Source organism: Dermochelys coriacea, chromosome 6 (genome assembly GCF_009764565.3).
Source record: "Dermochelys coriacea isolate rDerCor1 chromosome 6, rDerCor1.pri.v4, whole genome shotgun sequence".
NCBI classification, from domain to species: Eukaryota; Metazoa; Chordata; order Testudines; family Dermochelyidae; genus Dermochelys; species Dermochelys coriacea.
This window is the reverse complement of record NC_050073.1, coordinates 119,311,194-119,338,867: the sequence shown is the minus strand read 5'-3', so window position 1 is coordinate 119,338,867 and position 27,674 is coordinate 119,311,194. Positions and strand designations below refer to the sequence as shown.

The window sequence follows — 27,674 nt, the reverse complement described above, 5'->3', positions numbered from 1 at the left end:
AGTAAGCCATTAAAAGAACCTTTAGCATAAAGCCAGGAACCAAGGCCTTTGCAGGAGATGGGGGTATTTCCTATAGCAGTTATTTCAATCATAGACAAAAGGAAATACCATTATGATTTGTGTTTAGGTTAAGTAATGAACCTAAGGTCATGTCTATACGTACAGTGCTGGGGCTGTATCGATGCAGCTGTGCCACTGTAGTGTGTACAGTGAAGGCGGGAGAGATAATAAATAAAACCACCTCCACGAGCAGCAGAAGCTAGGTCAGTGGAAGAAGCTCTCCCATCAACATAGCATTGTGCACACAAGCGCTTCTGTTGGGGTAACTTGTGTCATTCAGGGGAGTGTAGACATAGCCTTGGAGACCAAACACTGCATCTAATATTCATTAATATGGAAGACGCTTCCACCTGCATTTAAGAACCCAGGCTAGGACGGCCTCACGGTGTTACATGAGCGAGGAGTCCATTCAAAGTCTGCTTATGATAAAGCACCTGAACTGTTGTTACTTATAATTTAAGAGCTGCTAACTTCATCTCCTCTGTTTTTTGTGCCATGGCATATTCTGGGTCCTCACAAGCCAAAATGAGAAAAAGGAATCTCATTTTTCAAATGCTGGAACTGCTGGTGCAGAAAATAACTAAATGCTAGGGACCAAATTCTGCCTTTAGTTACACTAGCATAAATCAGGTGTAATTCACTGACTTTGGTTGAGTTATGAAGTGAGCTGTAGCTCACGAAAGCTTATGCTCAAATAAATTTGTTAGTCTCTAAGGTGCCACAAGTACTCCTTTTCTTTCTCCAGATTTGGTGTATGATTACCCGGGACATCCCATTTACTCTTTTTAAAAATCGGCACAACATTATATTAACTTTTTTTCATTCTTCTGGAACTTCCCTAGTGCTCCAAGATTTATTGAAAATCAACATTAATGGTCCAAGAAGCTCCTCAGCCAGCTCTTTAAAAACTCTTAGATTCAAATTATCTGGACCTGCTAATTTAAAAATGTCTAACTTTGATAGCTTCCATTTAACATCCTCCTGAGATACTAGAGAAATAGAATGAGTGTTATCATCACTGTATGATGAGACTACAACATGTGTTTTTCCCAAATACAGAACAGAATTATTTATTGATCACTTTTGCCTTTTCTACATTTTTACTGATAATTCTACCACTTCCATCTAGTAATGGACTAATGCCACTATCAGGATCCTTTTTGTTCCTAATATATTTAAAATCTCCTTATTATCCTTAACTCTGCTGGCCATACAATTCTCTCTATGTCCCTTTGCTTCCCTTATCAATTTTCTACCATTTCTAACTTCTGATTTATATTATTTACTATCAAATTCCCTTTTCTTCCATTTGTTACATTTTTTAAAAAAATTATAGCTGCCTTCACTTCTCCTCTAAATCAGGATTATTTTAACCAGCAGGACTTCTTCTCAGTTGTTGGATTATGGCTTTTGGGGCATCTAGTAAGGAATTCTTACATGATTCCCAATTATCATTCACATTTTTCTGATTAAATTCTTCCTCCCAGCTGATTTGCCTCATCATTGTTGTCCTCTTTGTGAAATTGGCTCTACTGAAGCACCAAGTATATATATATATTGCTGGTCTGGACTTTATTTTGCTTGCATATGATATATGTGATCAAATCATGGCCATTTGTACATACAATACCATTAATTTTTAGTTCTGTGATTACTGATTAGTTCCTCTTAATCAGTTAGGACAAGATCTAATAAAGAATTCCCCCGTGTTGACTGCAACACTTTTTTGAGTTACTAAATTGTCATATTTAATAGTTACAAATTCCAAGGGTGTTTTAGTGCTGGCAGCATGAGACCTCCCGATTATGTCACTCAAATTGAAGTCTCCTGTGATCATGCAACTTCTTTTCCCTGCACATTATAGATAGGTGTGTAGGAGAGCGGTCATGCTGTTCCCTAGTGTGATCTGGTGTTCTGTAGCAGACACCATACCCCATCTTTAGATCTACAGCACAGGCCTTTGCAGCTCGACCTAACCAAATAACTGATACTGTAGTAGTATACTGTTATCCTCTACGTGGACCAGCCACTAGAGGGGGCTGAGACATAAGCTTTGCCAGCGATTGTCACAGCTATTTGCTGACAACAGAGGAATGTAGAAATTCCAGTCTCCTGGGTTCAATTCCAGGTTTTGGAGGGGGTTAGCTTTTAGTGGATATACCTTTCTGCCCCATGACACCTGCATGGTCCCCTCTGCTTTTATCCCAATCTCCTTATGTCCACCCCACCCAGCACCTGTCCCACACTGCTCTTATCTGCCACCCCTCCCCTTCTCCATCCCCATCTACTTGTTCCTGCCCCCTCCCCCTTGTCCATCCCCTCCCCCATTTTCTCACCCATCTTCATTATATCAGGCACTTTCTACTTCTCCTCCTGGCTACCTGGGCACCAGCAGGGGGATCATTAACAGCACAGGAGAGACAGTCTCCCTGCTCTCGTTTCCTGTGTCCAGTGCCCCAGCAGCTCTCTGGTTGCCGGGAGGAGCAATTACAGGGACAGTCCTGCACAGACCTTGCAGCCTTTGGTTGAAGCATGCTTGATCACTCTGTTGAGGTGGTGCACAGGGGTTGGAGTACACTTGGTGCAGCTGGTCTCTTCAGGGAATGTAGCTGCCAAACTCCAATACGTGTGTGTTGAACATGTGCAAATTGAGTGGGGTTTGGGTTGTTTTTTTTTGGAGGCATTTAACTTGCACAAGTTTTTACGTGGGGAGAGCAAAAGGCACGTCTCTGACAGAAGGGGACCTGCCCCACCAAATTCCAAGTCCCTGCTTCAAAAGATGGAGACACTAGAGCATCCCAACAAAATGTTATAAGAGTGTTAACGTGGGCAAAAACAGGTATTTTTCTCTATCCTCTCTCTCAGAAGCAGCTGCGCTGTTTTAGCTTAAACTTTCCAAAAAGAGCCTGAGATGGATACCTGGCATGGAACATTTCAGCCCAAACAATTAAAGTTTGATGAAGTTATAAGCAACTGAGAACAGGGTCTTCCAGGGGGAAATCTCAGGCAACCTTCACTATAGGCAGAGCTGGCAGCACTGCCTATTTTTCTACAGACTCCTATTCTCGCATGGGACAGTTTGCAGTGTTAGTGGGAAGTTTTGCTTCTCGTACTTCAGAGTGCACATGGTTTATAGGCTATGGGATGCTTTGTGCTAAGACCTCGGTAGTGTTGATAAGAAGTCTCCCACATCATCCTCATGCTAAACAGAAAAATGCTACCCACTGTTCTTAACACCCTCCACAAGTACATACACCAGATTTGGATACATTTCCTACTCCATATGATCCTGGACATGAACCTTAATATGACAGGATGACTTGGGGAAGAAGTTAGAAGAAATAATCATTGGCCTTGCAGCAAGGGAAGGTGTCAAATATAATGGCTTTGACAGAGGACTCAGATTTTATTGAATTGACTCTGAAGCTCCAGGACTTTCCAAACAGATAACAGGCAAGATAGTAAGCCTGGAGAAGCTTTACAATCTAAGGCAGTGGTTCCCAAACTTGGGACGCCACTTGTTCAGGGAAAGCCCCTCTTGGGCCGGGCTGGTTTGTTTACCTGCTGCGTCTGCAGGTTTGGCAGATCACGGCTCCCACTGGCTGCGGTTCGCAGTTACAGGCCAATGGGGGCTGCAGGAAGCGGCGTGAGCCGAGGGACATGCTGGCCGCCCTTCCCGCAGCCCCCATTGGCCTGCAGTGGTGAACTGTGGCCAGTGGGAGCCGCCATCGCCCAAACCTGCGGACGCGGCAGGTAAACAAACCGGCCCGGCCCGCCAGGGGCTTTCCCTGAACAAAGGGCATCCCAAGTTTGGGAAACACTGATCTAAGGCACTGAACCTGCAATTGTAGGATCAGGGTTTTAAACTCACCAGAACACAGCACAAATATGGTGAGTAAATGTAGAAGTGGGTCCTGCAAAGACAGCAATAAACACAAGTAGACAAATTGAAATGTAATAAAGACAAATGTAAGGTGCTACACTTAGGGAAATGAAACAGAATGCACAACTATAGAATGGGGGAAAACTGGCTTGGCAGCAGCCCTGTTGAGAAGGATCTGGGAGTTGTGGTGGATCACAACCTCATCATGAGTCAACAATGTGATGCTGTTGCAAAACAAGCAAATGCAATTTTGGGTTGCATTAACAGAGGCATAGCATGCAAGTCATGGGAGGTGATAATACCACTCTACTTGGCGCTGGTTAGGCCTCAGCTAGAGTACTGTGTCCAATTTTGGTCACAATGTATAGAAAGAGTGTGGAGAAACTGGAAAGGATCCAGAGGCAAGCAACAAAAATGATCAAAGGGATGGAAAGTGTTGCGAATTATACCTGATCGGTCACGCACGGTTCAAGTTTTTAGGCTGAGGCACCAAAAACCAGGTCCAGATCTGCAGAGTTTCCAGTCTGTGTTTAATGTATTACGCTCGAGCGTGATGCCCCCCCGCTAGTCAGGAGGGGACTCCGTATACAGTTTATGCAAAGCTTATATACAATGTGACATCACGTGCTGCCCTCGTGCATCGGCACCCTTAACCAATGAATTCCATCCTCACCCCATCCTCAGCCACTCTCTGGTGAGTGCTTTCTCGTGTTCTGAGAATGTCAACAGCTTTATCATTAAAACAGAACATGCAGTTACACAACGTGCCTCGCATACCACAAAGACAGGAAGGACAACAGTTTCAAGGCCCGAAACGATTCCCCAAATGTGCTGCGGTCTGTGCTGAACAGTTCCAAGGCCCGAAACGATTCCCCAAATGTGCTGCGGTCTGTGCTGCACAGACAGTGGCTGGCGCCAAAAGGTGCCAGCTCTGCACATATTAGCTTTTCCCTCAACAAAAGCAAACCATGTGAGCAAAAGCTGAAGGAACTGGGTATGTTTAGTTTGGAAAAGAGGAGATTAAGGGGGGATATGATAGCAGTCTTCAAATACTTGAAAGGCTGCCATAAAAAAGATGGAGAAAAGTTGTTCTCTTTTGCCACAGAGGACAGGACAAAAGGCAATGGGTTCAAACAAGAGCATAGCAGATTTAGATTAAATCTCAGGAAAAACTTCCTAGATGTAAGAACAGTAGGAAAATGGCACAGATGCCTCAGGAAGTTGTGGAATCTCCTTCACTGGAGGTTTTCAAAAGGAGGCTGGAGCCATTTGTCTTGGATGGTTTAGACACAACAAATCCTACATCGTGGCAGGGGATTAGACTAGACGACCCTTGCAGTCCCTTCTAACCTTATGATTCTAGAGGAGAATGATTCTTGAGAGAATGTAACTGTCAACACTGGATGAAACTCACTCCCTGTGTGGAGTATCAGCACAAGGTTAATGTACCACTTAAATCCTACTTGGGGGTCTTTTGAAAATAATTGCATTTATCTGTATAATATTAAATTTGGTGGGCCAGATCCTCAGCTGCTATAAACTGGCATTGCTCCATTGAATCTAGTAAGAAAGAACAACAAGGAATCCTTGTGGCACCTTAGAGACTAACAAATTGATTTGGGCATAAACTTTTGTGGGCTAAAAGCCACTTCATCAGATGCATGGAGTGGAAAATACAGTAGGCAGGTATAAATACACAGCACATGAAAAGATGGGAGTTGCCTTACCAAGTGGGGGGGTCAGTGCTAACGAGTGCTTAATTCAATTAAGGTAGAAGTGGGCTATTCTCAATAGTTGACAAGAAGGGGTGAATACCCAGGGAAGAAAAAAATCACTTTTGTCGTGCTAATGAGGCCAATATAATCAAGGTAGCCCATTTCAAACAGCTGACAAGAAGGTGTGAGTATCAGCAGGGAGAAATTAGTTTTGTAATGGGTTTTAGCCCACAAAAGCTTATGCCCAAATAAATTTGTTAGTCTCTAAGGTGCCACAAGGACTCCTTGTTGTTTTTGCTTATACAGACTAACATGGCTACCACTCTGAAACCTGGTAAGAAAGAGTGGCTAATTATACTGTGATAAATTCTTACTTGTGTGAATTGTCCCACTGGCGCTTCAATGGAACTACTCACATGAGTAAAGCAAGCAGGGTTTTGCCCCTTGAGGATTATGGGGATTTTAGGTATCTATTTCCAATAATCTTGCTTTGTTCATTAGATCAGTGCTCTCAACCTTTCCAGAAAACTGTACCCCTTTCAGGAATCTGATTTGTCTTGCATAGCCCCAAGTTTCACCTCATTTAAAAACTACTTGTTTACAAAATTGGACATAAAAATACAAGTGTGTCACAGCACACTATTACAGAAAAATTGCTTACTTGCTTATTTTTACCATATCATTATAAAGTAAATCAACTGGAATATAAATATTGTATTTAAATAAGTCACTGTCTGTAGGAAATTTTAGTTTGTACTGACTTTGCTAGTACTTTTTATGTAGCCTGTTGTAAAACCAGGCATATATCTAGATGAGTTGATATACTCGCTGGAAGACCCCTGCATATGCCATGGGGTACGTGTACCCCTGGTTGAGAACCACTAGATCTTATTTGTTGCAGCTGGAAATGATCAGTTCTTTTGCCATCGAAGACCATGATCCTGCAACCTGATCTATGTGGGCACATGCTTAAGCCCATGTGAAGTGCCAGTGAAGTCAATGGGGCTCTGTCTGTGTAGATCAGACACCAGGATCGGGCCCTAAATTATTTAACTAAGGCATGCGGAAAATTAAGTGACACATGGCTACAGAAATCATGTGTAAAAATTTAGGGCCTCATTTTCAGAAGTGTTGAGCTTTCAAAACTCCAGCTGCGCCAATGAGAAATGTGACAGCTCAGCACCTCTGAAAATCAGACCCCTAACTGAGATACATGTAAAGAGCTGCACACAAGAAGTCATTTGAAGTACACAACAAGAAGACCATGAAGCAGATTTTATGAAGTTGCAAATTTATGGAAAATAAAATTTGCCTCTAGAGAAATAAGGTTAGCCTATTTCGTGTTGTAGGAGGAGATTTAAATTGGTTATTGAAATATCACAAAACATGTATAACAAACTAGGCCCCAATCCTGCAAACACTGTTGTGTGCTCTTAGTTTTACACATATGAGTTGTAGTAAGATGAGGCCCTGAAACATAAACCCTTGTATCAGAGGCCCAGTATGAGCCCTAAGGACTGAGCTAAAATAATGGTCAAGACTTTGCTAACATAATGCAAAGTTAAGCTGCGAGCCAGAGGCAGGCCCTGTTCACAGAAGGTGGCAAAGAAAGGGCTGATGTTGCAAAAATACACATACTTAAAAGGTACTGGACACTACAAATACATATGCCAGGATGATATCAGAACACTCCGATACTTGCACATTATGCAGAGACAACAAAGACCCATCCTAAAGACAGGGGCAAAGGGGTAATATGATGGATAGTTGTTTTGTTCAAACCAACAAGGTGGTACAAGGTGAGAGGCGGCACCTTACTGCGTAGAGGGGTTGTACCTTGCTACGTAGAGGGAGTGCACCTCAAGCTGTCAGGAGTGATGTGTAACTTGTTTGTACTTGTGTATAAGAATGCATCCCTGATGCGGTGTCTTTGTCCAGCCTAGGGGGCAGTGGAGTGTCCCGCCACTGACTGAGCTGTGTCCATTGTCAGGGAGCACATATGTACTAGCAGAACTGTAGACATCTGATCCGGGGAGATAGAGACTGTTTTGTTTGGCAATAAACCTGGCCAGGTGCCTTCGTACCTTATCGGAGTCTGTGGTCATTGGGGGTTCTCTCGGGGTCTGCTGTGTCAACTATCTGTGCAGAGCTGGGGCAGCACACAGAGGGAACACACTCACACAGCCGACTGTTATCAACATTGGATAGAGCAGAGCATCACACCAGTGGCATCTGACAACATGAGTAGTCCCATTGAGGCCAATGAAGCTGCACACACATGCAAAGCCAAGCACATGCATAAGTGTTTGCAGGATTGGGACCCAAGATCAAAGACAGCTTCTTGTGGGTGAGGTCAGAATGATGCTTGTTGAGACATTTCAACCACACTCATTTGTTCAGTCAATTGGTTGCTTTTAGGTCAGGTACAACTTGCAGCATGTCAAAAGAGCTGTCAGTCACATGTGTTATCTGATCTGCAAAATTGATGCTTATTGAAAAAAATTAAACTCAAAGATAATAATCTCTTTAGTTCTTTTAAAACAGTCCTGTATTTTCTGTATCAGTACCACAGAATGTTAAATGTCTTGTTTAAATAAGCAATGTTTATTTATAGTGTTACAATTGTTCACTAGTAGGTGCTTTTATTATATAAGGATATGGTTAACAATTAAAAATGGATTGGCTAGTTAAATTTTGCTACTTAAATTCTTGTACCAGTCCAATGATGACAATATTGAAGCTTTGTTGAATGCATCTATATGTAAGGTCATTAAATGGATGCTGACTATTACACAAGTACAGCAGTTGAGTGCTTTCTGTATTAACGTTATCACCTGATGGGCAAAAGAAAAGGCTTTGGACTAATTTAATAGCATTTCAGTATTTTCTTATGTAAAACTGGTTCTGGTCCATTGTTTTTGTTTATTTTCAATAATTGTGCTCATTCAACTTTGTAATGACACTGCCATGGGTGAACAGAATTTGCTTTAAGTATTACTCTTCCCTTTCTATCTCCTGCCTCTTCTAAACTGTGTCTTTCATGAGTAAATCTGCAAGAGACCCTGATAAAAAGAACTAAGTACATAGCCATGTTTGGAGATGTGTTCTCAAGCTGGGTTTTAAATTACTTTACACATTCCTGTTTACTTTCTTTTTGCCTTGGATATTTCCTAATATGCTGAGAGAAAAATACAAAGGTGCTTTATTGTAACAGGAGAAATAAAAGGAATTACCCTCCTGTTAAACACAGAACACATTCCATTACCGATATAGCATTCAAACTGTACACAACCAGAAGGATTTACTTTGCTTACCTACCACTAGAGTATGCTCTAGTGCTACATCCAGAATTTTTACCAATGTGCACAGCACGAGGACATATCTGGAAAGGTTTTCAGTTGTCTTTGTGCTTTTTATTTGAGTATTCTTTTTAATAGAAATGGATTCATGCTCCAAAGTTCACATCTAAATGTCCCTAAAATCAAGGGGGCTGGCTTGAGTTGTTCAGGGACAATGAGATGAGTTCAAGGTTATTCAGATGAACTATTTTGGTTCAGGAACATCATTCTGTGCACAAACAAAATGAATTGGTAAAAATTCCATAGCTCATAGCATTGATCAAAATGAAAATAGAGGGTTCAGTCCTGCAAATCTTGCTCTGGTAAAACTCCTATTGACCTCAGTGGAAGTGATGTCTGAGAAAAAAGTGCAAGATCAGGCACAAAGTCAAATGTCATTGATCATCACATTTCGGTTTTCTGAATCAAAATGTAAACCCACTCTCCAAACTGCATGTGCCGATAGTGAAGATATGTTTGTAATCCTGCCCTTGAAAATGTAGTATTTATTCAGTAAGATAAAGGCTTCTACGAGCCTTCCCTCCAATGCTGGATCAACATACCTTGTTACTGGTGCTCTAAACGCTGTAGCTTTTGCATGACAAATATAGCTTACAGGACAATTAAAGAACAGTTTGACCTTACCATATCCTACTGTAGGGGTTCTCAACCTTTTTCTTTCTGAACCCCGCTCCCAACATGCTATAAAATTCCATGGTCCCATGTGCCACAAGAACTGGTTTTCTGCATATAAAAGCCAGGGTGACTGTTAGGGTGTAGCAAGCAGGGCAATTGCCTGGGGCTTCATCACACGGGGCCCCCATGAAGCTACATGGCTCAGGCTTTGGCTTTAGTCCTGGATGGCAGGGCTCAGAGTTCTGGGCTTCAACCCCATGCAGCAGGGCTTCGGCTTTCTGCCCCCGGCCCCAGCAAGTCTAATGCTGGCCCTACTTGGCAGCCCCCCTGAATCCTGCTCATGGCCCCCCAGGGGGCCTCAGACCCTGGTTGAGAACCACTGTCCTACTGTACACTTAGATATTGATGGTGTGGTAGTAATGTAATCACTCATGATTAACATTGTCGGTTGATGCCTTTTCCAAGTTAAATACAAAGGAATAAAAAAAACCCAAAACTCTTCTGTGAAAGAATCTCACCCCCACCTGTATACATAAGCAAACTGACCATTCACTTTGCTGCTAACATTACATTTTAGCAGGCACAATGTGTGCAAGAACAATGATTGCTCTCATAACCATAGTGACAATGGTTGGCTGAGGATTGCGACTTACTTTTTCCTTTTCCCCTCATCCACTAACATCTGAAAGACGCCAAGGAGTTCAATATGTTGAACCTCACTTGGTGAGCAAGGAGTAACACTTGTAGAGGGATGGCAGCCATTTGGTCCTATCATCTTACTCAGCCAGTGTTTATATCTTGAAATACTGGTTCCCTCTTACAACCTAACTTCTGTTTGAATACGGTAAAGCGGCAGCTTCTTTTGCTGTCTCTGCACACCAGTTATGCTCTTTAAAGAAATATCTCCTAAATTCCCTGAATACCTTTTTTCGTTTCAATTCATGTCCTCTTGTTTTTGAGCTGGTTATGCTCTAAAATGTTCTTGCAGTATACATCTTCTTTGTGCTCCTCAGAATTTGATATACAGTATTTCATTCATGTCAGTCCTTAATCTCTTTTTTTAATGAATGCAAACCTAATTTTCCCAACATCTCCACTTAGATATAATCCATAAGACTGTTTATCATCCTCGTTACCCTCGTCTATATCTTTTACATTTGTATTCAAAAGCCCTTTCTTTAATCTGCCTCAATACTCCAGGTATGGCCTCACTAGTCTTTTGTACAATCCCATAATGATTTCTGCAGATGTGTTTTATTCTTCTATCGATAACTCACAGTATTCTTTTTACTTTCCCTAACAACTACCACATGGTGAGCTGGTGTTTTTAATATTCTGTACACTGTAGCCTGCAATCCTTTCCTTGACCAGCGTTTTACAACATATGCCCATTTAGGGCATAAATCCTTATTATTTGTATAGCACCTTAAGTGTTCAGTGGGTAAGATGATCAAAACAAAAACCACATAACAGAAACTTTGCTCTAAGGTCCTGATTGTCCACCTCCTAATAGTAGTGCAACATCATTGATTTTACTCCTGATTTACACAGGTGTATGTCAGATGAGAGTCTTGTCTGTCTAAGGTCATGAACTGTATGTATAACAACCAAATGGCAGGGGGCAATAAGAGAGATAAACTTCCTGGAGCAGGTGTTTCCAAAAGAGATTTGAAGGAGGAAGTAATAGGGGTACCCTTAGGGTATGTTATTTGGAAGTATGTTCCAATATTAAGAGGCATCATAAAAAGTTTGAAATCAGGCTGGGGAAAGAGGACAAAGATAGGAAGACAAGACCTTTGGGGACAAGCTTGGGAATGGAAGGGCTTGTGGGAAGGAATCAAGCTGTGGTATAGGCAGAATCAGAGCTCTAGAGCACTTTAGAAATTCAGGAGGAATTTGTAAGTTATGCAGAAAACCCAAAGAAGTCAGTGCAAAGACTGAAAAGCATGTTGTGTTTGTATGGCACCTAGCACAACGGGGCCTTAATCCATCACTTGGAATCCTAGGTGCCAATGCTGTACATATAACATTTATGATGTCGCTCAAACAGAAAGTACGGGCTCGATGCAGAGATTACGGGGCGAGGTTCCATGGACCATGCTATGCAGGAACTCAGACCAGATGAATTTAATGGTTCCCTTTGCCTTTCTTTTTCTTTAATCGCCATCCGTCAGCTCAACGACAAGGGGGCCATATAGTCTTTTCCATTCTTCTTTTGGTTTCTATGGTCTAATGTTTGACCACGACTCCTGGGCATGCACTTGGAGAACCTGTCGTGTCCTTCATTTGTTGTTGCCCCAGCTAGTTACCTTTACTAGATTTAGCATGCCAAGCTGAGGCAAGGTGCCAAGGGTGATGACACTACAGTGCACTTGCAGCTGCTTGAAGCTACTAGTGCGAGATGAGTGAGGCACCAGGGCCAACTGCAAGCATACCACCCCCATATGGGTGCAGCTGTCTACTATGCTGTTGAATTTGCCCTAACACCTCTTCTTCTGCCATTAATAATAATAGGGGAAGGGAGAGAGATGTGATCAGAGTGGTGAAAGAGGGTGATGCTCATGGCAGCTTTGTTTTGCTCCTACTGAAGATGGGAGAGGAGTGGCCCAGCAGGGAGGAGATTAGCCAGGCAGGAAAGGAGGGGAACATGAGCTAGGGTTGTGCCAGCAGGACAATGAGGAACCGGTGACTGACAGGAGCTGCAGTGGAGGGAGCAGTAGACTCTAACAGCTGCAGGAATGGTGCTTCCGATGATCCTGTCGCTGCGGGTGAGGGGAAGGCCTGTGACATTGTCAGCTGGGCACACCCAGGTGTAAATCAGGGCTCAGTTCAGCCTGCAGCATGAGGGGCTGGCAAAGCAGCTGCGATGAGCTGCCCAGCAGCCAGGTGTATGTGCCAGGGGCAGGGCCAAACAAGCCACAGAGGAGGAGATGGGGTGAGGAGGTGACAGCTGAGCACATTTGCCTGACTGGACCAGACCGGTACCCACAGCACCCCCCATGCATCCCCACCCTTTGCCCTGCCTAGTCCTGAGCTCCCCTAGCTCCTTGTCTCCCTGCCCAGTAGCTCTCCTCTCCCCTCCCCCACTCTCTCCTTGTGCCCTTCCCCCAGTCTCTTTCCCTCCCGTCTCTCCTTGTGCCCCTCCCCCAGCCTCTTTCCCCTCCCCCACTCTCTCCTTGTGCCCCTCCCCCAGCCTCTTTCCCCTCCCCCACTCTCTCCTTGTGCCCTTCCCCCAGTCTCTTTCCCTCCCGTCTCTCCTTGTGCTCCTCCCCCAGGCTCTTTCTCCTCCCCCACTCTCTCCTTGTGCCCCTCCCCCACTCTCTCCTTGTGCCCTTCCCCCGTCTCTTTCCCTCCGGTCTCTCCTTGTGCCCCTCCCCCAGCCTCTTTCTCCTCCCCCTCTCTCCTTGTGCCCCTCCCCCAGCCTCTTTCCCCTCCCCCACTCTCTCCTTGTGCCCTTCCCCCGTCTCTTTCCCTCCTGTCTCTCCTTGTGCCCCTCCCCCAGCCTCTTTCTCCTCCCCCTCTCTCCTTGTGCCCCTCCCCCAGCCTCTTTCCCCTCCCCCACTCTCTCCTTGTGCCCTTCCCCCAGTCTCTTTCCCTCCCATCTCTCCTTGTGCCCCTCCCCCAGCCTCTTTCTCCTCCCCCTCTCTCCTTGTGCCCCTCCCCCAGCCTCTTTCCCCTCCCCCACTCTCTCCTTGTGCCCCTCCCCCACTCTCTCCTTGTGCCCTTCCCCCAGTCTCTTTCCCTCCCGTCTCTCCTTATGCCCCTCCCCAGCCTCTTTCCCCTCCCCCACTCTCTCCTTGTGCCCCTCCCCCACTCTCTTTCTCTCCCATCTCTCCTTGTGCCCCTCCCCAGCCTCTTTCCCCTCCCCCACTCTCTCCTTCTGCCCCCCCCAACACTCTCTCCTCCCCCACTCTTTCCTTCCCCCTTCCCCCACCGCCTTCCCTCCAGTCTGTCTTCCCGCCTCCTCAATCCTCCCCCTCCGCAGTGGTTTCTCCCGGTCCCCCCGCTCAGTGGTTTCTCCCGCCCGCAGTACGTCTCCCCACCGCGGGGAGCGCGTGGCCCAGGGAGACAGCGGCGCCCCCTCCTCCGCACCCTTTCCGAATGTACCAACACGGGGGGAGGGGGAGGGAAGCACGCCAGGGTCGGACCACAGCGCCTGCCCCCCCCCCGCGCGGCCTGCGGCAGTGGTACCGCCCGCCCCGCCCCGCCCCGCGGCTCTCCCGGAAGGAGCGGGGGGGGGGCGGGGTGGGCGCTGCCTGCCAGGAGGCTGCACATGGGTCCCGAGCGCGGCAGCCGCCCCGGGAGGCAGCGGGGCCCCCAGCGCCATGGAGCGGGTGGCTTCGCCGGGGCGCTGGGCGCTGCCGTGGCTGCCGCGTACGCGGCCTCGCTGCCGCCCTCCGTGCCCGGGGGAGACTCGGGTAAAGTACCCAGGCCGCCCCTTCCCCCCCCCCCCCCGCGACCCCGGCGCGGGGACCCCCCCCGCCCCGCCTGCAGCGTCCGGGCCCGGGAGCCGCTTCGCCCTGCAGGGCTGCAGCTGGGCCAGTGACGCCTGCACCCCCCCCCCCCCCGGGCCACGGTACCCGCCTCGGCCCCGTCTCGTCACTTGTCCCAGCCCGGGCTCCCCCCGCCTGCAGTGCGCAGCCGGGTACCCGCACCGCGGGGGCGGTGATACTGCAGCGGCTGTGCCCCCCCCTTCGAGCTCCAGGGGGAGAGACTGAACTAACCCCCCCCCCCGCACCTCCCCACCCCATCCCCGAAGGGTGTGCCGGCCAAGCACAGACCGCCCCCCCCCCCAGGGGTGCTTTTCTGTACAGCCTCCCCCCTCCTCCCTCCAGGTCTGTTGGGATTCAGGGAGGGGCAGGCCTAGGCTCGCCCCTCAAGGAGAGCGGAGAGACTCAGAAGACGATGAAGTGCTGGGGGCAGCCAGTGCAAAACCAGGAAGCAAAACCAGGCATGAAGTCCAAGGGTCAAAATCAGGGGTCTGGATGGGGACACCAAGCAGAAACCTGTAGATGGGTCCTGTTTTCTCGGTGGCTGTTTGCATAAGTTGGTTGGAAACCCGTGCCCAGGGAAGAGTTATTAGCCATTCACAGTCAAGCTGGAAGGGCATAGCGAGTGGGGTCCTGCAGGGATCAGTTCTGGGTCCATTTCTGTTCGGTAGCTTCATCGATGATTTAGATAATGGCATAGATAGTACGCTTATAAAGCTTATAATACCAGGCTTGGAGGGGTTGCAAGGGCCTTGGAGGATAGGTTTAAAATTCAAAGTGATCTGGACAAACGGGAGAAATGGTCTGAAGTAAACAGGATGAAATTCAATAAGGACAAATGCAAAATGCTCCCCTGGGAAGGAACTGTCAGTCGCACACTTACAAAATGGGAAATGACTGCCTAGGAAGGAGTACTGCAGAAAGAGATCTGGGGGTCAGAGAGGATCGTAAGCTAAATATGAGTCAACAATGTAACACCATTGTTTAAAAAAAAAAAAAGCAAACATCATTCTGGGATGTATTAGCATGAATATTGTAAGCAAGACACGAGAAGTAATTTTTCCACTCTAGTCTGCACTGATTAGGCCTGGAGTATGGTGTCCAGTTCTGGGTACCACATTTCAGGAAGGATGTGGACAAATTGCAGAGTCCAGAGAAGAGAAACAAAATGATTAAAGGTCTAGAAAACATGACCTGTGAGGGAAGATTGAAAAAAATGGGTTTGTTAGTCTGGAGAAGAGAAGCCTAAGAGGGGACATTATAACAGTTTTCAAGTACATAAAAGGATGTTACAAGGAGGAGGGAGAAAAAGTGTTCTTCTTAACCTCTGAGGATAGGACAAGAAGCGATGGGCCTAACTTACAGCAAGGGCAGTTTAGGTTGGACATTAGGAAAAAACTTCCTAATGGTCAAGGTAGTTAAGCACTGGAATAAATTGCCTAGGGAGGTTGCAAATCTCCATCATTGGATGGCCTCTTGATGTCCCGTCCAGTCCTATGATTCTATGGATTGCCATTGACGATCTAGCTCTTCAGAGGGGAAGAGCCAAAAGAGAACAGAGGGATCAGCTGATTTTGAGGCACAATAAATGAGAAAACAGGCAGGGAGTGTGAGTCAGAGGTTCAAAGTCAGGGTTCTACAGAGGGATACCAAGCAGAGGACCCCGTGCAGCACCCATCACCCTTTCCCCCTGGGAGAGACTTGGGGTGGGAATGAATGAGGAGAGTCTCACCCTAGCAAGTGAGAATTGAGAAGAGTATATGGGCAGTCTCCCTAACAGGTTCAGGAGCCCTCCCAGGTCCATCCCCTGCTCTCCCATAGCCATGCAGTAATGAGCAGTAACCAGTCTTAAGAAGACTTGTTGTCCAGCCGCTGTGTAGCCTGTCCATCTGCATCTCCTGCCTCTTTGCTCCCTCCACTCTGGAGATGATCTCTCAGAGTCGGGGTTGGTCGCTTCCTCTGTGCCCGGTTGCTGTGCTGTAGTGCAGTGGAGGAGCTTCCTGAAATCTCTAGGGACCTCAGCTTACTCTCTGAGATTTATTTTGGAGCCACATCCCAACCATGCTGATTTCGTGTGGTGTCTGGTTTTGTGACATGTGTTGTGTCTGTGTCCTGCCTTTCAATAAGGGATTTGGAAAGCAGCCTTGGGGGGACAATTTGTGTCCAAGACCAGCCAGTGTCGCAAGCAATATGGGACTGCTTGGGTTCTTTCTCTTTTGAGCATACGTCTGGCTATATTTGACATGGCAGTGTATTGACTAGACTGATTTGTCCTTCTAGTAGTATAACTAGGGGAAAATGGGAAATAAACTCACTCTTCTGCCAATAGGAAGGGAAAATGTCATCTCTCCTCCAGTTCCTTCGGTCACTTGCAAATTGTAAGGCTGGTCCTGCTTAAACTTCTGGTTAGCATATTTGCCTGTACAACTGCAGTTTGAGTTTGTGTGTGTCGGATGGTATATTAATTACCTAACGGTACTTACAGACTAAATTGCTTTCTCTTTCCCAGCCCCCAAAAGAGTTGAGCAGTTTATTCAAGGCTTTGCCTCTTAACCTCTGCATCTAAGATGTTTCTTGTCTCTATTTAAACTGACATTGCCCCTTGTTGGAAATTAGGATTTAATTAGAGAAAGTAATTTTAGAAATGAAAGCTCATTAGAACTATATTTTAATTTTCATCTTAAATTATACTTTTTCAATTTTTTTCCACTAGACTTGTGGTCAATTATCTTGGATTTCTTTAGCAGTTATGCAAAGTACAATATTTCCAGCTTAATATGTTGGTGTTTTACATTGGCAGCATTTCAGAGAAGCAGCCGTGTTAGTCTGTATCTGCAAAAAGAACAGGAGTACTTGTGGCACCTTAGAGATTAATAAATTTATTTGAGCATAAGCTTTCTGTAGCTCACGAAAGCTTATGCTCAAATAAATTTGTTAGTCTCTAAGGTGCCACAAGTACTCCTTTTCTTTTTATTGGCAGTATTGTAAGTTTAAGGTAATATATTCTTAGCATAACCGTGCATACCCTAATACAAAGTTGAATAATGTTTCAAGTGATAGGTTCTTGATTTAAGGACAGTGGAAAACAGAATTGTTTCACTTCACAAAAATCTTCCTAATAAAGTGAACATTTGGGTCCCCAGGTACATTGCATGCCTTGTAAGTAACCTGGCTGCAGGGCTGTAATTATTATTATACCAATACTTAGAGGCTCCAATGAAGGCTGGGCCCCTGTGGTGCTAAATGCTGTACAGTCACAGAGTAAAAGATAATCCCTGGCCCCAAAGAGTTTACAAACTATATTTAAAACAAGATGGAAGAAGTGAATTCAGCAGACAATGGGAGGGTGAAGGGAGAGACAAATGGGGTAACAGTCTCATTTCATTGGCTAGCTACAGCACATCTTAATGACTTCTCATTCAGTTTAACATTTTTTATTTTAATTTTAAGCATCTTCCTTTGCCTGTTTCTATTTTTTAACCGTATTATATGTTAATCTGGAATGAACAATATATTTACAATAATAACCTTTTCATCTTCTAAAATAATTCCTGATGGGATACATACCTGTATTACCTTAGACAATGCATGTGGGTCATAGCTATAATGCATGTTTACAGTTTGTGGAACAGTTCTGTGCTGTTTTGATTGTGATCTTGCTCAGTTTTTTGTATCCAGGATGCAAATAGATATAACAAATGTGATAAACGTGCTCTCCATGTCTACTGAAGGGACGACAAGAAGTAATCAGCTTAATCTGTAGCAAGGAAGATTTAGGTTAGACATTAGGAAAATCTGCCTAACTATAGGGATTGTTAAGTAGTGGAATAGGTTATCTAGGGTGATTGTGGAATCTTTATCACTGGAGGTTTTTAAGAATCAGACAAATACCTGTCCAGGGTGGGCTAGGTTTACTTAGTCCTGCCTCAGTGCAGGGGGATAGACACTTCTATACCTCTATGATTCTACAATACTGCTTCCTGATTTGACCATAAGTTAAAATTAGTTTAGTTCTTTGGGTGTTGATTACGTCTGATGGGTTAGAGCATATCAAAAACAACAAGGCATGTGTTTTTTGTCCCTCAGACCTGTTTGCTTGTGTGTTGTATTTATTTTATCCACCCCATGTCTTTTTATGTTGGTGATATTTTTATAGTGTTAGCGCCTCACGACAGGCGTTAACTTTTTGTTCTGTGTTTGTACAGCGCCTAACACGACTGGGACTTGGTCTGTGATTGGGGTCTGCTAATAATAGCTTAGCATATTATGGGTGCTACTGTGCTATGAGGTGTCACAGCACCACTGCCCAGTTTAGCATGATTGGCTGACTCTGATCATAAGAGGCCCCGAACTTTAATAAGAAGAGTGTTGCCACCAAGATAGCCGCAGGGAAATGCCTGCTTTCAGTTCAGAGAATTGCCTTTGGTACCCTGCAAGAGAGATTCCTAAAAGGCGGTCTGTAATAGATTCCACTTGAGGTTGTGAGTAAAACAAAGACATAAGTGACAGTCTTTGCATGTGTTGTGGGACTTGAGCAGTCACAGAGACTCTGAACCACCTTGTCAGGGGAGCTAGACCATGCCTTAGATGTGGCAGTTAATGTGAGTTGTGTTCCTGTAGCATGTCCCTCTGGTACTCTGCCTCATAGCGTCTCTTCTTCCCTTGTTCTTTCCATTTCATTCTGAATCAGTGACCAGTTACGCCATCCGTGTCTTTTGGGGCTTTGCGGCTGGATCTTGTTGAGGCCAGGTCATTTCCAACTCAGCTCTTCCTAGCCTTCTACACGGGCTTCCACTTAAAATATTTGAATAGGTGCATCTAGGGTCCCAGCACTTCCACACCACATCCCACTGGGATCAGGTTTTTTCCTTCCAAAACAGTGGCTGATAGCGATAAACTACAGCGTATTGAATCAATAAATGTAATACTATAGTCATGATAAGCACTTCTGCGTAAGGACCAGGTCAGTTCCCTTCCCCCACCCCTGGACAAACAACTCCTTTGTAAATTTTGTCTCTGAGCATCTGGGCTCTAAGACCCTGATCCTGCAAGCACTTAACTTTAGTCATGAGAGTAGTTCCATTGAAGTTAATGGGACTACTCATGTAAGTAAAGTTGCACAAGTGCTTAAGTATTTGCAGGATTGGTATCTAAAATCATACATAGTTTTGAAAGACAGCCCAATATTTTCAAAACACTATATTTTTTTAAAAAATTGTCCTTAAAGTGTTGTAATCGTAAAATGTAAATGCCAGGAATGATGTAGATCTTTTCAGTGGCATCTTTCTCATAGTGTTTTGCCATTGCTGGTATAATAATAATAAAAAAGAGGGAGAATAAAATTTACAATTAATTCAAAAACATCTGCAGACATTAAGTCAGTTTAAAATGAATCAAGTAAACTCAAGTTGAAAAGAACTTTTCTCTCTGTTTCAGACAGCAGCACCCTACATTTTGAGCCTCAAGACACACCGTGTTGTCCTTTGTTTTTAAAGTCAAGCTCATGTTCATGTCCTGATTTTATATCAGTGTCACATATACCCTGTTATGTAGTAATAATAATACCTAGTGTTTTATAAACACTAATTAATGCCCACAGCATGGTTGTGAGGTAGGTAATTATTATCCACATTTTATAGATGGCCAGGGAAACTGAGGAAGAGAGATTAAGTGGCTGATGATTTACTCAAGGTCATAGAATTAGGCAGGGTCAGAAGCCAGATTAGAGTCCAGTTGTTCCTAGCTTCTTGTCCTGTGTGCAGACCGACAAATCACATACCCCTGGTAAAAAGAAAAGGAGTATTTGTGGCACCCTAGAGACTAACAAATTTATTTGAGCATAAGCTTTTGTGAGCTACAACTCACTTCATCGGATGCATGTAGTGAAAAATACAGTAGGGAGATTTTGTATACACAGAGAACATGAAACAATGGGTGTTACCATACACAAGAGTAATCAGGTAAGGTGAGCTATTACCAGCAGGAGAGCGGGAGGTGGGGGGAAACCTTTTGTAGTGATGATCAAGGTGGGCCATTTCCAGCAGGTGACAAGAACATGTGAGGAACAGTGGCGGGGGGGGGGGGGCAATAAACATGGAGAAATAGTTTTACTTTGTGTAATGACACATCCACTCCCAGTCTTTATTCAAGCCTAAATTAATTGTATCCAGTTTGCAAATTAATTCCAATTCAGCAGTCTTTCGTTGGAGTCTGTTTTTGAAGTTTTTTGGTTAAAGAATTGCCACTTTTAGGTCTATAATCGAGTGACCAGAGAGATTGAAGTGTTCTCCGAGTGATTTTTGAATGTTATAATTCTTGATGTCTGATTTGTGTCCATTTATTCTTTTGTGTAAATGGACAGAAATCAGACGTCAAGAATTATAACATTCAAAAACCAGTCAGAGAACACTTCAATCTCTCTGGTCACTCGATTATAGACCTAAAAGTGGCAATTCTTCAACAAAAAAACTTCATAAACAGACTCCAATGAGAGACTGCTGAATTGGAATGAATTTGCAAACTGGATACAATTAACTTAGGCTTGAATAAAGACTGGGAGTGGATGTGTCATTACACAAAGTAAAACTATTTCCCCCTGTTTATTTCATGCTCCCCCCACCCCCCCGCCGCACTGTTCCTCACACGTTCTTGTCACCTGCTGGAAATGGCCCACCTTGATTATCACTACAAAAGATTTCCCTCCCCCCCGCTCTCCTGTTGGTAATAGCTCACCTTACCTGATCGCTCTTATTTCAGTGTGTATGGTAACACCCATTATTTCATGTTCTCTGTGTATATATAAATCTCCCCACTGTATTTTCCACTGAATGCATCCGATGAAGTGAGCTGTAGCTCACGAAAGCTTGGGCTCAAATAAATTTGTTAGTCTCTAAGGTGCCACAAGTCCTCCTTTTCTTTTTGCGGATACAGACTAACATGGCTGCTACTCTGATACCCCAGTAGTTCGTCAAGATTGCAGCAGCACTTTTTTTGTCTCTTTTGTATTGTTTCATTTTTCAAATGAAGGTTGGTGCCTAAAGTGTTTTAGAGGTTTTGGTATTTGTTCCGATAAACACTTTTTAAAAAGCTGTGTCGGAATGCTTGAAAATTGACAATGCTATACATCCTCTAACTTTTCTTGGTAGTTTACGTTCATATTGTCTTGATGTCCTTATCCAGAGTAGGGATCAATACCATAGTAATACGTATCAGCATAATAGTGCAAAATATTTCTTGTCAGTAATAGGCATTTTAAACAAATACATTACCCAATATCCTAGAAAGATTTAATTGAGTCCCTAGCCATCTCTTAGATGCAGTCCGTGATATTGCTTTAGATGCTGCCCTGTTGTTGGCTCAGTCCTACGGACTGTGGCTTTGGCTACAGGTTAGTGCAAAAATTGGCAACATCCAGCTCTGAGCCTGGTTTTATCTGCTGTTAATCCAACAAGTTGAAGTCTGGATAATTCAGCTTCCTTAGCAACTGTGCAGGTATGCAGTTGTCACAGCGCTTTTAAAGTGGCAGGAAACCTAATTCAGGGGTTCCTTTATTAATGTGACCTTTTTCCACATTCACAATAGTTGCTAATTTTGATCCTCATGACTGCTTTCCAGGACGCAGTGTGCTGCAGGTGTTCATACATTTCTGTTTGCAAAGGAAAACAAGGAGCACCTTAGATGATGGTCATAGTCAAAATCGGGGAATCACTTGGAACAAATTACAGACATCCGCTTTGCTAACGTGCCTCAGGCTGTGGTTCCGATAGCTTATGGCCAGTGCTGTCTAGACTGTCTGTACTGGGGTTTGCACTGTGTTTTCCAGAACGTCTTAGTCGTGTTGCTGAGCATGCACCTAGGAGGAGTTTCTGCCTAGTGAGATCTCTAGTAACTTTTATGGAACAAAAAACTGCTGGCGCTTGAACCAAAATTTATGGGTTCACACTTAAGTACAAGTGGTGAAATCCTGTTGCCACTGAAGTCAATGGCAAAACTCCTGTTAGTTCAGGATTCCACCCCAGGTCTCTAAACCCACTCCCAGCTCTACCTAATTCTCTGCAGAAGAAAAGAGACAACCCTGGCTTAGCAAGTTGCAGCGAGGTGTGCAACCTATTGAGTATGCTTTGGGTAGCAAGAACGCTCAGTTCCTCTGAGTTGCTCATTTTCATGCAGAACCAAGTCCTGCCGGCTTCCCTGGATTTATAATACCTCAGAACTGCTGTAGCCATTATGGATTAAATTAAATTTGGGGATGAGTAAATTCCAAATCCGAACTGTGTTTCATACATTACATAGAAACTTTCCTAAAATAGAGTAGTAATAAAAATAGCACTTACTTCATAGCACTACAAAACCAAGAGCCAAGAGGTTGTTATGCTATCAGGGGCTGGCTCTGGGGTTTCTCAAATGCTCTAGATGAGATCCCTGATTTGACATCAGTGACTAACAGGAAGTGTAACTTGACTATCACCTCTTTTCCTAATTATGCACTGTAACTGGATGTTTTTTAAAAACTTCTTTTAGAATTCTTATCTCTGTTTTAGAATTATTTGCAAATGAAAAAATACAGTTGTAACATACACTTAGCCATTTATATAGCAAGGAGCAATGCAATTCAGATTGTCTGTATCATGTACCATACATACTGCCCCTTAAAATATTGCACAAGCACCTTATAATGTGTGTAGTAATAATAATGACCAGTAATATTCAGTACAACAGTGAGACTGCAGCTGTCCTGTCCATTTAGGAAAGGGAATAGAAATTCAAGGCAGGATCACATCACTGATTTATTTCAGAGTAGCAGCCATGTTAGTCTGTATTCGCAAAAAGAAAAGGAGTACTTGTGGCACCTTAGAGACTAACAACTTTATTTGAGCATAAGCTTTCATGAGCTACAGCTCACTTCATCGGATGCATTCATTGAAGTGAGCTGTAGCTCACGAAAGCTTATGCTCAAATAAATTCGTTAGTCTCTAAGGTGCCACAAGTACTCCTTTTCTTATCACTGATTTAGAATGTCAGGTAGTAAACTATCCAAGGTGACTTAAATCCTTGATGTTCCATTTAGTGATAGAATATCAGCATTAACTTTGAATTTCGTGACTACTTGTGTTGTTGCCTTCATGTTATTTTAATGTATTTATGTGTGTTTAATATATTTAATATATATGACTACATAATGTTTGTAAAATTCTTTAATGATATAAAGCGCTGTAGAAATGCTAGGTATTATTACACTAAAACAATTCTTTCTTGGCTTTTTTTTTTTTAAATCACAGGAAATACAAACGGAATATAAAATCTAAATTGTATTATATAATGAAGATGTCAGCTGAGACTAATATCCCCTAGCAGGAACAAGGGTCACTTTTTAAATAAATAATGCTGCAAATTCAAATTGCACCATGTTATAGCTGGTCTCCTGAATAAACTGACCCAGGCATACATGCACAAGGATTATTTTTGCCCTATTTAAAAATATAAAGCTGTATTTTTTCATGAGAAATAACCAGGTTGTTAAGAAACAATGTAGTATAAACTATACAAACTGTAATGCTATTTTTCTTGAAAATTATTGAAATAAGCAGTCTTGTTTAATTTTTTCTTTTTAAATAATGCCTGTAACTTGAATTTATCAGGCCATTCTTTAATGCAGCCTACCTACACCTTCACTTATCTGTCCATAAAAGTCTTGCGAAAAACATACAAAAGATATTTTGTGCAACGACATCAGAGGGAGAAAATATTCTTAGAAAATTTCATGCTGTTAAATCTCTACAGATTTACAGTTTTATCCAGTCAAATTAATGCAAAACCCCAATGCAAGCATTTGGATTTTGAAAACTTTGGAGGAGTGTCATTTCCTAATAGTAATTATTGGTTTTACATTATTTTTTCACAGGGGAGCTGATCACAGCCGCATATGAGCTTGGAGTAAGTATTAGTTTTATTGTTTAATCAATGCTCTCATTAACAGTTTTAGGAATTAAGGAAGTTTAATTAAGCATGGAGTAAAGTAGATTAATTTATTTTCAAACCACAGTTTTTACTAACTTATAAGTACAGCACGCGACAATTTACTTCAAGTTTTAAATCCAATTAAACTAAATTATAAAGCAAAGGCTTTACTGTATATACAGTAGCTGGCTTATTATCAACCCAAATTTTGTATAAGCTGGGGAGAATAAAATAAATCGGGTTAACAATTTTAATAAGTTTTATTATTTAATAAACTTTATTATGGTGCATGATCCCTTTAGGCAAGACCTTAGGACTGTCAGCATGGTGGTAATCCGATAGCAGTGTGGTCTTTCAACTTGCTAACCAATAAAATAGTTCAGAATTTGCTTTCTTAAAAACAGCCTTTTGAATGACCCTAATGTACTGTGACCCCCATACAACAAGCAGTTTAAGAAGTCATAATGAAATGTCACCTCTTTTCTAAGTGAGTCATTATTATGGGTGATTTGGGTAGCCAAATCTACTAAAGAAAATATTTGCTAAGTTAAAATTGGCACAAAAAGATTGTTACAGAGAAGCTTCTGTTCAAAGACCCTAGTTATTGATGATGGACCATAGTGTATAATACCAGTGTATAATAGTGTATAATAAAGAAGATACTTCTCAGTTAGAATGTCATTGCAATTTTTACTTCAGCTGTATGGAAACTTTGTGAACCCATTACTGGTTTGTCCATAGGTTGCCCATCCTCCTGGTTACCCTTTGTTCACTCTGCTGGCCAAACTGGTAATTGGTCTATTCCCTTTTGGTTCCATTGCCTACCGAGTAAATCTTTTCTGTGGCTTATTGGGAGCAGCTGCAGCATCTTTGCTTTATTACACAGTTTTCAGGTAAAGTAGTTTCTAGTATTATTCTTTTTTGCTCTCTTCCACATCTCAGAAAGTGGGTTAGATTAACCAGCAATACCTCTGGGTTTTTTTAACCATAATTGTCTCCCTTAAATTTTGAACTGTAATAGATTCATCTGATTAAACTAGCAATAGTTTAATCTAAATTTGGCCTAGGTCCCTTCACAAAAATTTCTTTAAAAAAACCCAGCACTCTTCTTAAAAAGGATTGACAAGTTTTTCAGTCTCATTATTACAAATCACCGATCAGATTAACTAACCAGAACTAATGAAGTTTGTCATTATATAAAGATGCAGATGGTCCGTTTAGATTAGCAAGATGAGCTTCACCTATTGGTAAACTGTAAATTTAATTTAATTGTTTGTTAGAGGTTATGGGCAGATGCCTGTCTCTGGTACCTGATTTGTCTTCATACCTGTGCTGCATTCTAGTTACATCACTGTAATGGATATTCATTCTAATTCAGAATACATGCAGGAAGGATAATGTGAACAGAAAAGATCAATATTGGCTGCTGTATCTATCACAGTGGTTTGCTGCTTTCTCCCACTGTAAGCGTTGCAGTCTGCAGGAGAATCAGAACCTTCTAACCTCTCCATTTTCTCTAGACCTCTAACCTTGTAACAAGAAGACAACTGGAATTGCACATGGTTTTGGATTTTGTTAACCCTGGTTGTCTTTGATGTGGTAGTTCCCTCTACTCTTAACCTTAGCCTGACCCATATTGGAGAGGATTATGGAAAAAGATATAAACAATTTCTAATTCTCTTTTACAGAGAAAAAATAGGGCCTACTTCATGACTTGAAAATGTTACTAAATCATACGTTAATACGTTCTTTGAGTGGAAGCACAAAATGTCACTTAAAATATGTATAAGAAAATTAACAATGGACTTGAGCCTGCGGGAGCTGGAATATCCTGAACTCTGACAAACTTCAGTCAGTGTTGAGAGCTCTCAGCTCCACACAGGAATGCCCCCCGTTGTTTGACAAGCTCTCTTTTATTAAAGAGAAATTGATATTTTAACATAAGATACGTACCTTAAAACCAAACATGGTCCTTCATACGTGATTTCATACTGTACCCCGAAGTGTACATCTATGGATTGAAATATCTTTAGCTATATTATGTGCTAGATAGTTCTCTATAATAGCGTATAAATAAAATTTAGTTCCATCATTTTTATCCTTAACTAATAATAAATCTAGTTAATGTTTCCAATTAAAAGACTCTCAGTTTGTAACAGTATATTTAGAGTGTAAACTTTCAGGGCAGGAAGTATTCTCATTTCTTTTATGTACAGCACCATGCACAGTGTCAAGGCACAAAACATAACGCTTGAATTAATTATCAAGAAGAACACTTCCTTTCATGCTCTAAATCTTTTTGATTGATCATTATTGTAGTTCCTATTATTACGCTGTCATTAAGGATCTTCCCTGGTTCTTAGTTTATAACTCAGACATCTGTTATGTGCTGAAACTTGGCCTATGAAGCCTTGTAATTCCCCCCTTTCCCCCCGCAACTTAAAAAAAGTTTTCTTACAGGAAAGCAGTATTAAAATGGCAAACTAGTTTTGGGTGTTTTTTACTCTTAAAGGAAAACCAGGGATTCTAAAATTAATTTTGTTCGTTCAGTCATATTTAAAACTTATTTAAAAGAGCAGCAAGAATCCCTTGAAATGGTCAAGTCAACAATCGTCCATAATCTTTCCTGTCTCTGAAGTAGCTTTTCATAACTCTTAATAATATGTTATCTTTGTTAACATCATGTAAGCTCAGCAGTGCCAACTGATAAAATACATTTTGAGGCATTGTGTGTCAAATATATTTCAAAAGTATGGTTTGGTGGTGTTTTATTAAATCAGTTCTTAGTGCTTAAAGACATTTATTTAACAAAAAAGCTGTTGCTGTCTGGTTCTGTTGCACATTTGTACATTTTTCTGAAAATGTACTGGCACAATCTATTTTAAAGGCTTTAAATTTTATGTGTTGTTGCATTTTTTTAACCAGGTTTCTAGACACCTTGAGCTTTCTAAAACAGTGTATCAAATCCTTATACATCTCTGTGCCTTAATTATAATTTAGCTGATTGTTAAGTGGCTTCTGAAAACCTGTCAGGGTCAAGAGAAAAACAGCTAAGTTCTCATGCTTGCTGTATGTATGCTGCAGATGTTAATATGAAAATATGTAGATGATAAGAATATAAATAATTGATGAAGTATGTATCCTTTGGGAACAACGCAGTTCAAGTGGCAAATCTCTCTCCTCAAACAATAGGCACCCTTCAGAAAGGAGCAAGCCATCTCTATGGAAATAGGACTAACAGTGCCCTATTGATTGAGTGGAAGAAGACATTATACAATGTCAGTTGGGTTGTTACAATTTCATTTGTCGTGTGACCTGAACTTAACCTCTAAAAACCTTTCTTCTGTGAACGTAAAACCACCAGCAGGGCATGTTTGCTTATACATCCACTACAGTGAAGCATTGTTTTTTTAATTGTTGTTGTGTTTTGTTATTTTCCGGCATATATGTACTGGAAATGTATTCCTTTGTCAGGCATTTGTTTGAGATATTTCACGAGTTTATTCATTCACAGGTCAGAACAATTTATTTTCATGTTTAATGAGAGGCTTTTGAGTCTCTGAATAGTGGCATTCTTTCTTATTTAAGAGGACAT

General features: G+C 42.6%; 1 protein-coding gene and 1 long non-coding RNA gene across 11 annotated transcripts in view; both read left to right on the top strand.

The window, feature by feature from the left end:
* TMEM260 (transmembrane protein 260) overlaps nucleotides 1-27,674 on the top strand; it is a 144,332-nt gene that overhangs the window by 80,956 nt on the left and 35,702 nt on the right. For 3 of the 10 annotated variants that reach the window (XR_006282378.1, XR_005293549.2, XM_043517647.1), the window contains exons 1-3: nucleotides 13,850-14,050; nucleotides 24,024-24,055; nucleotides 24,821-24,972. Coding sequence is in view for 8 of the 10 variants with exons in the window: in XM_043517647.1 (XP_043373582.1) it covers nucleotides 13,906-14,050; nucleotides 24,024-24,055; nucleotides 24,821-24,972 (329 nt within the window). In the remaining 2 variants the exon portion in view is untranslated. Of the gene's footprint in view, nucleotides 1-13,832; nucleotides 14,051-14,467; nucleotides 14,584-24,023; nucleotides 24,056-24,820; nucleotides 24,973-27,674 lie in introns of those variants that run through there. The other 7 variants (XM_038405794.2, XM_038405790.2, XM_038405787.2 and 4 more) reach the window with 6 other exon arrangements.
* LOC122460833 lies at nucleotides 21,477-22,665 on the top strand. Its single transcript, XR_006282379.1, has 2 exons — nucleotides 21,477-21,613; nucleotides 21,737-22,665. It is a non-coding gene; the product is annotated as an uncharacterized LOC122460833 (long non-coding RNA).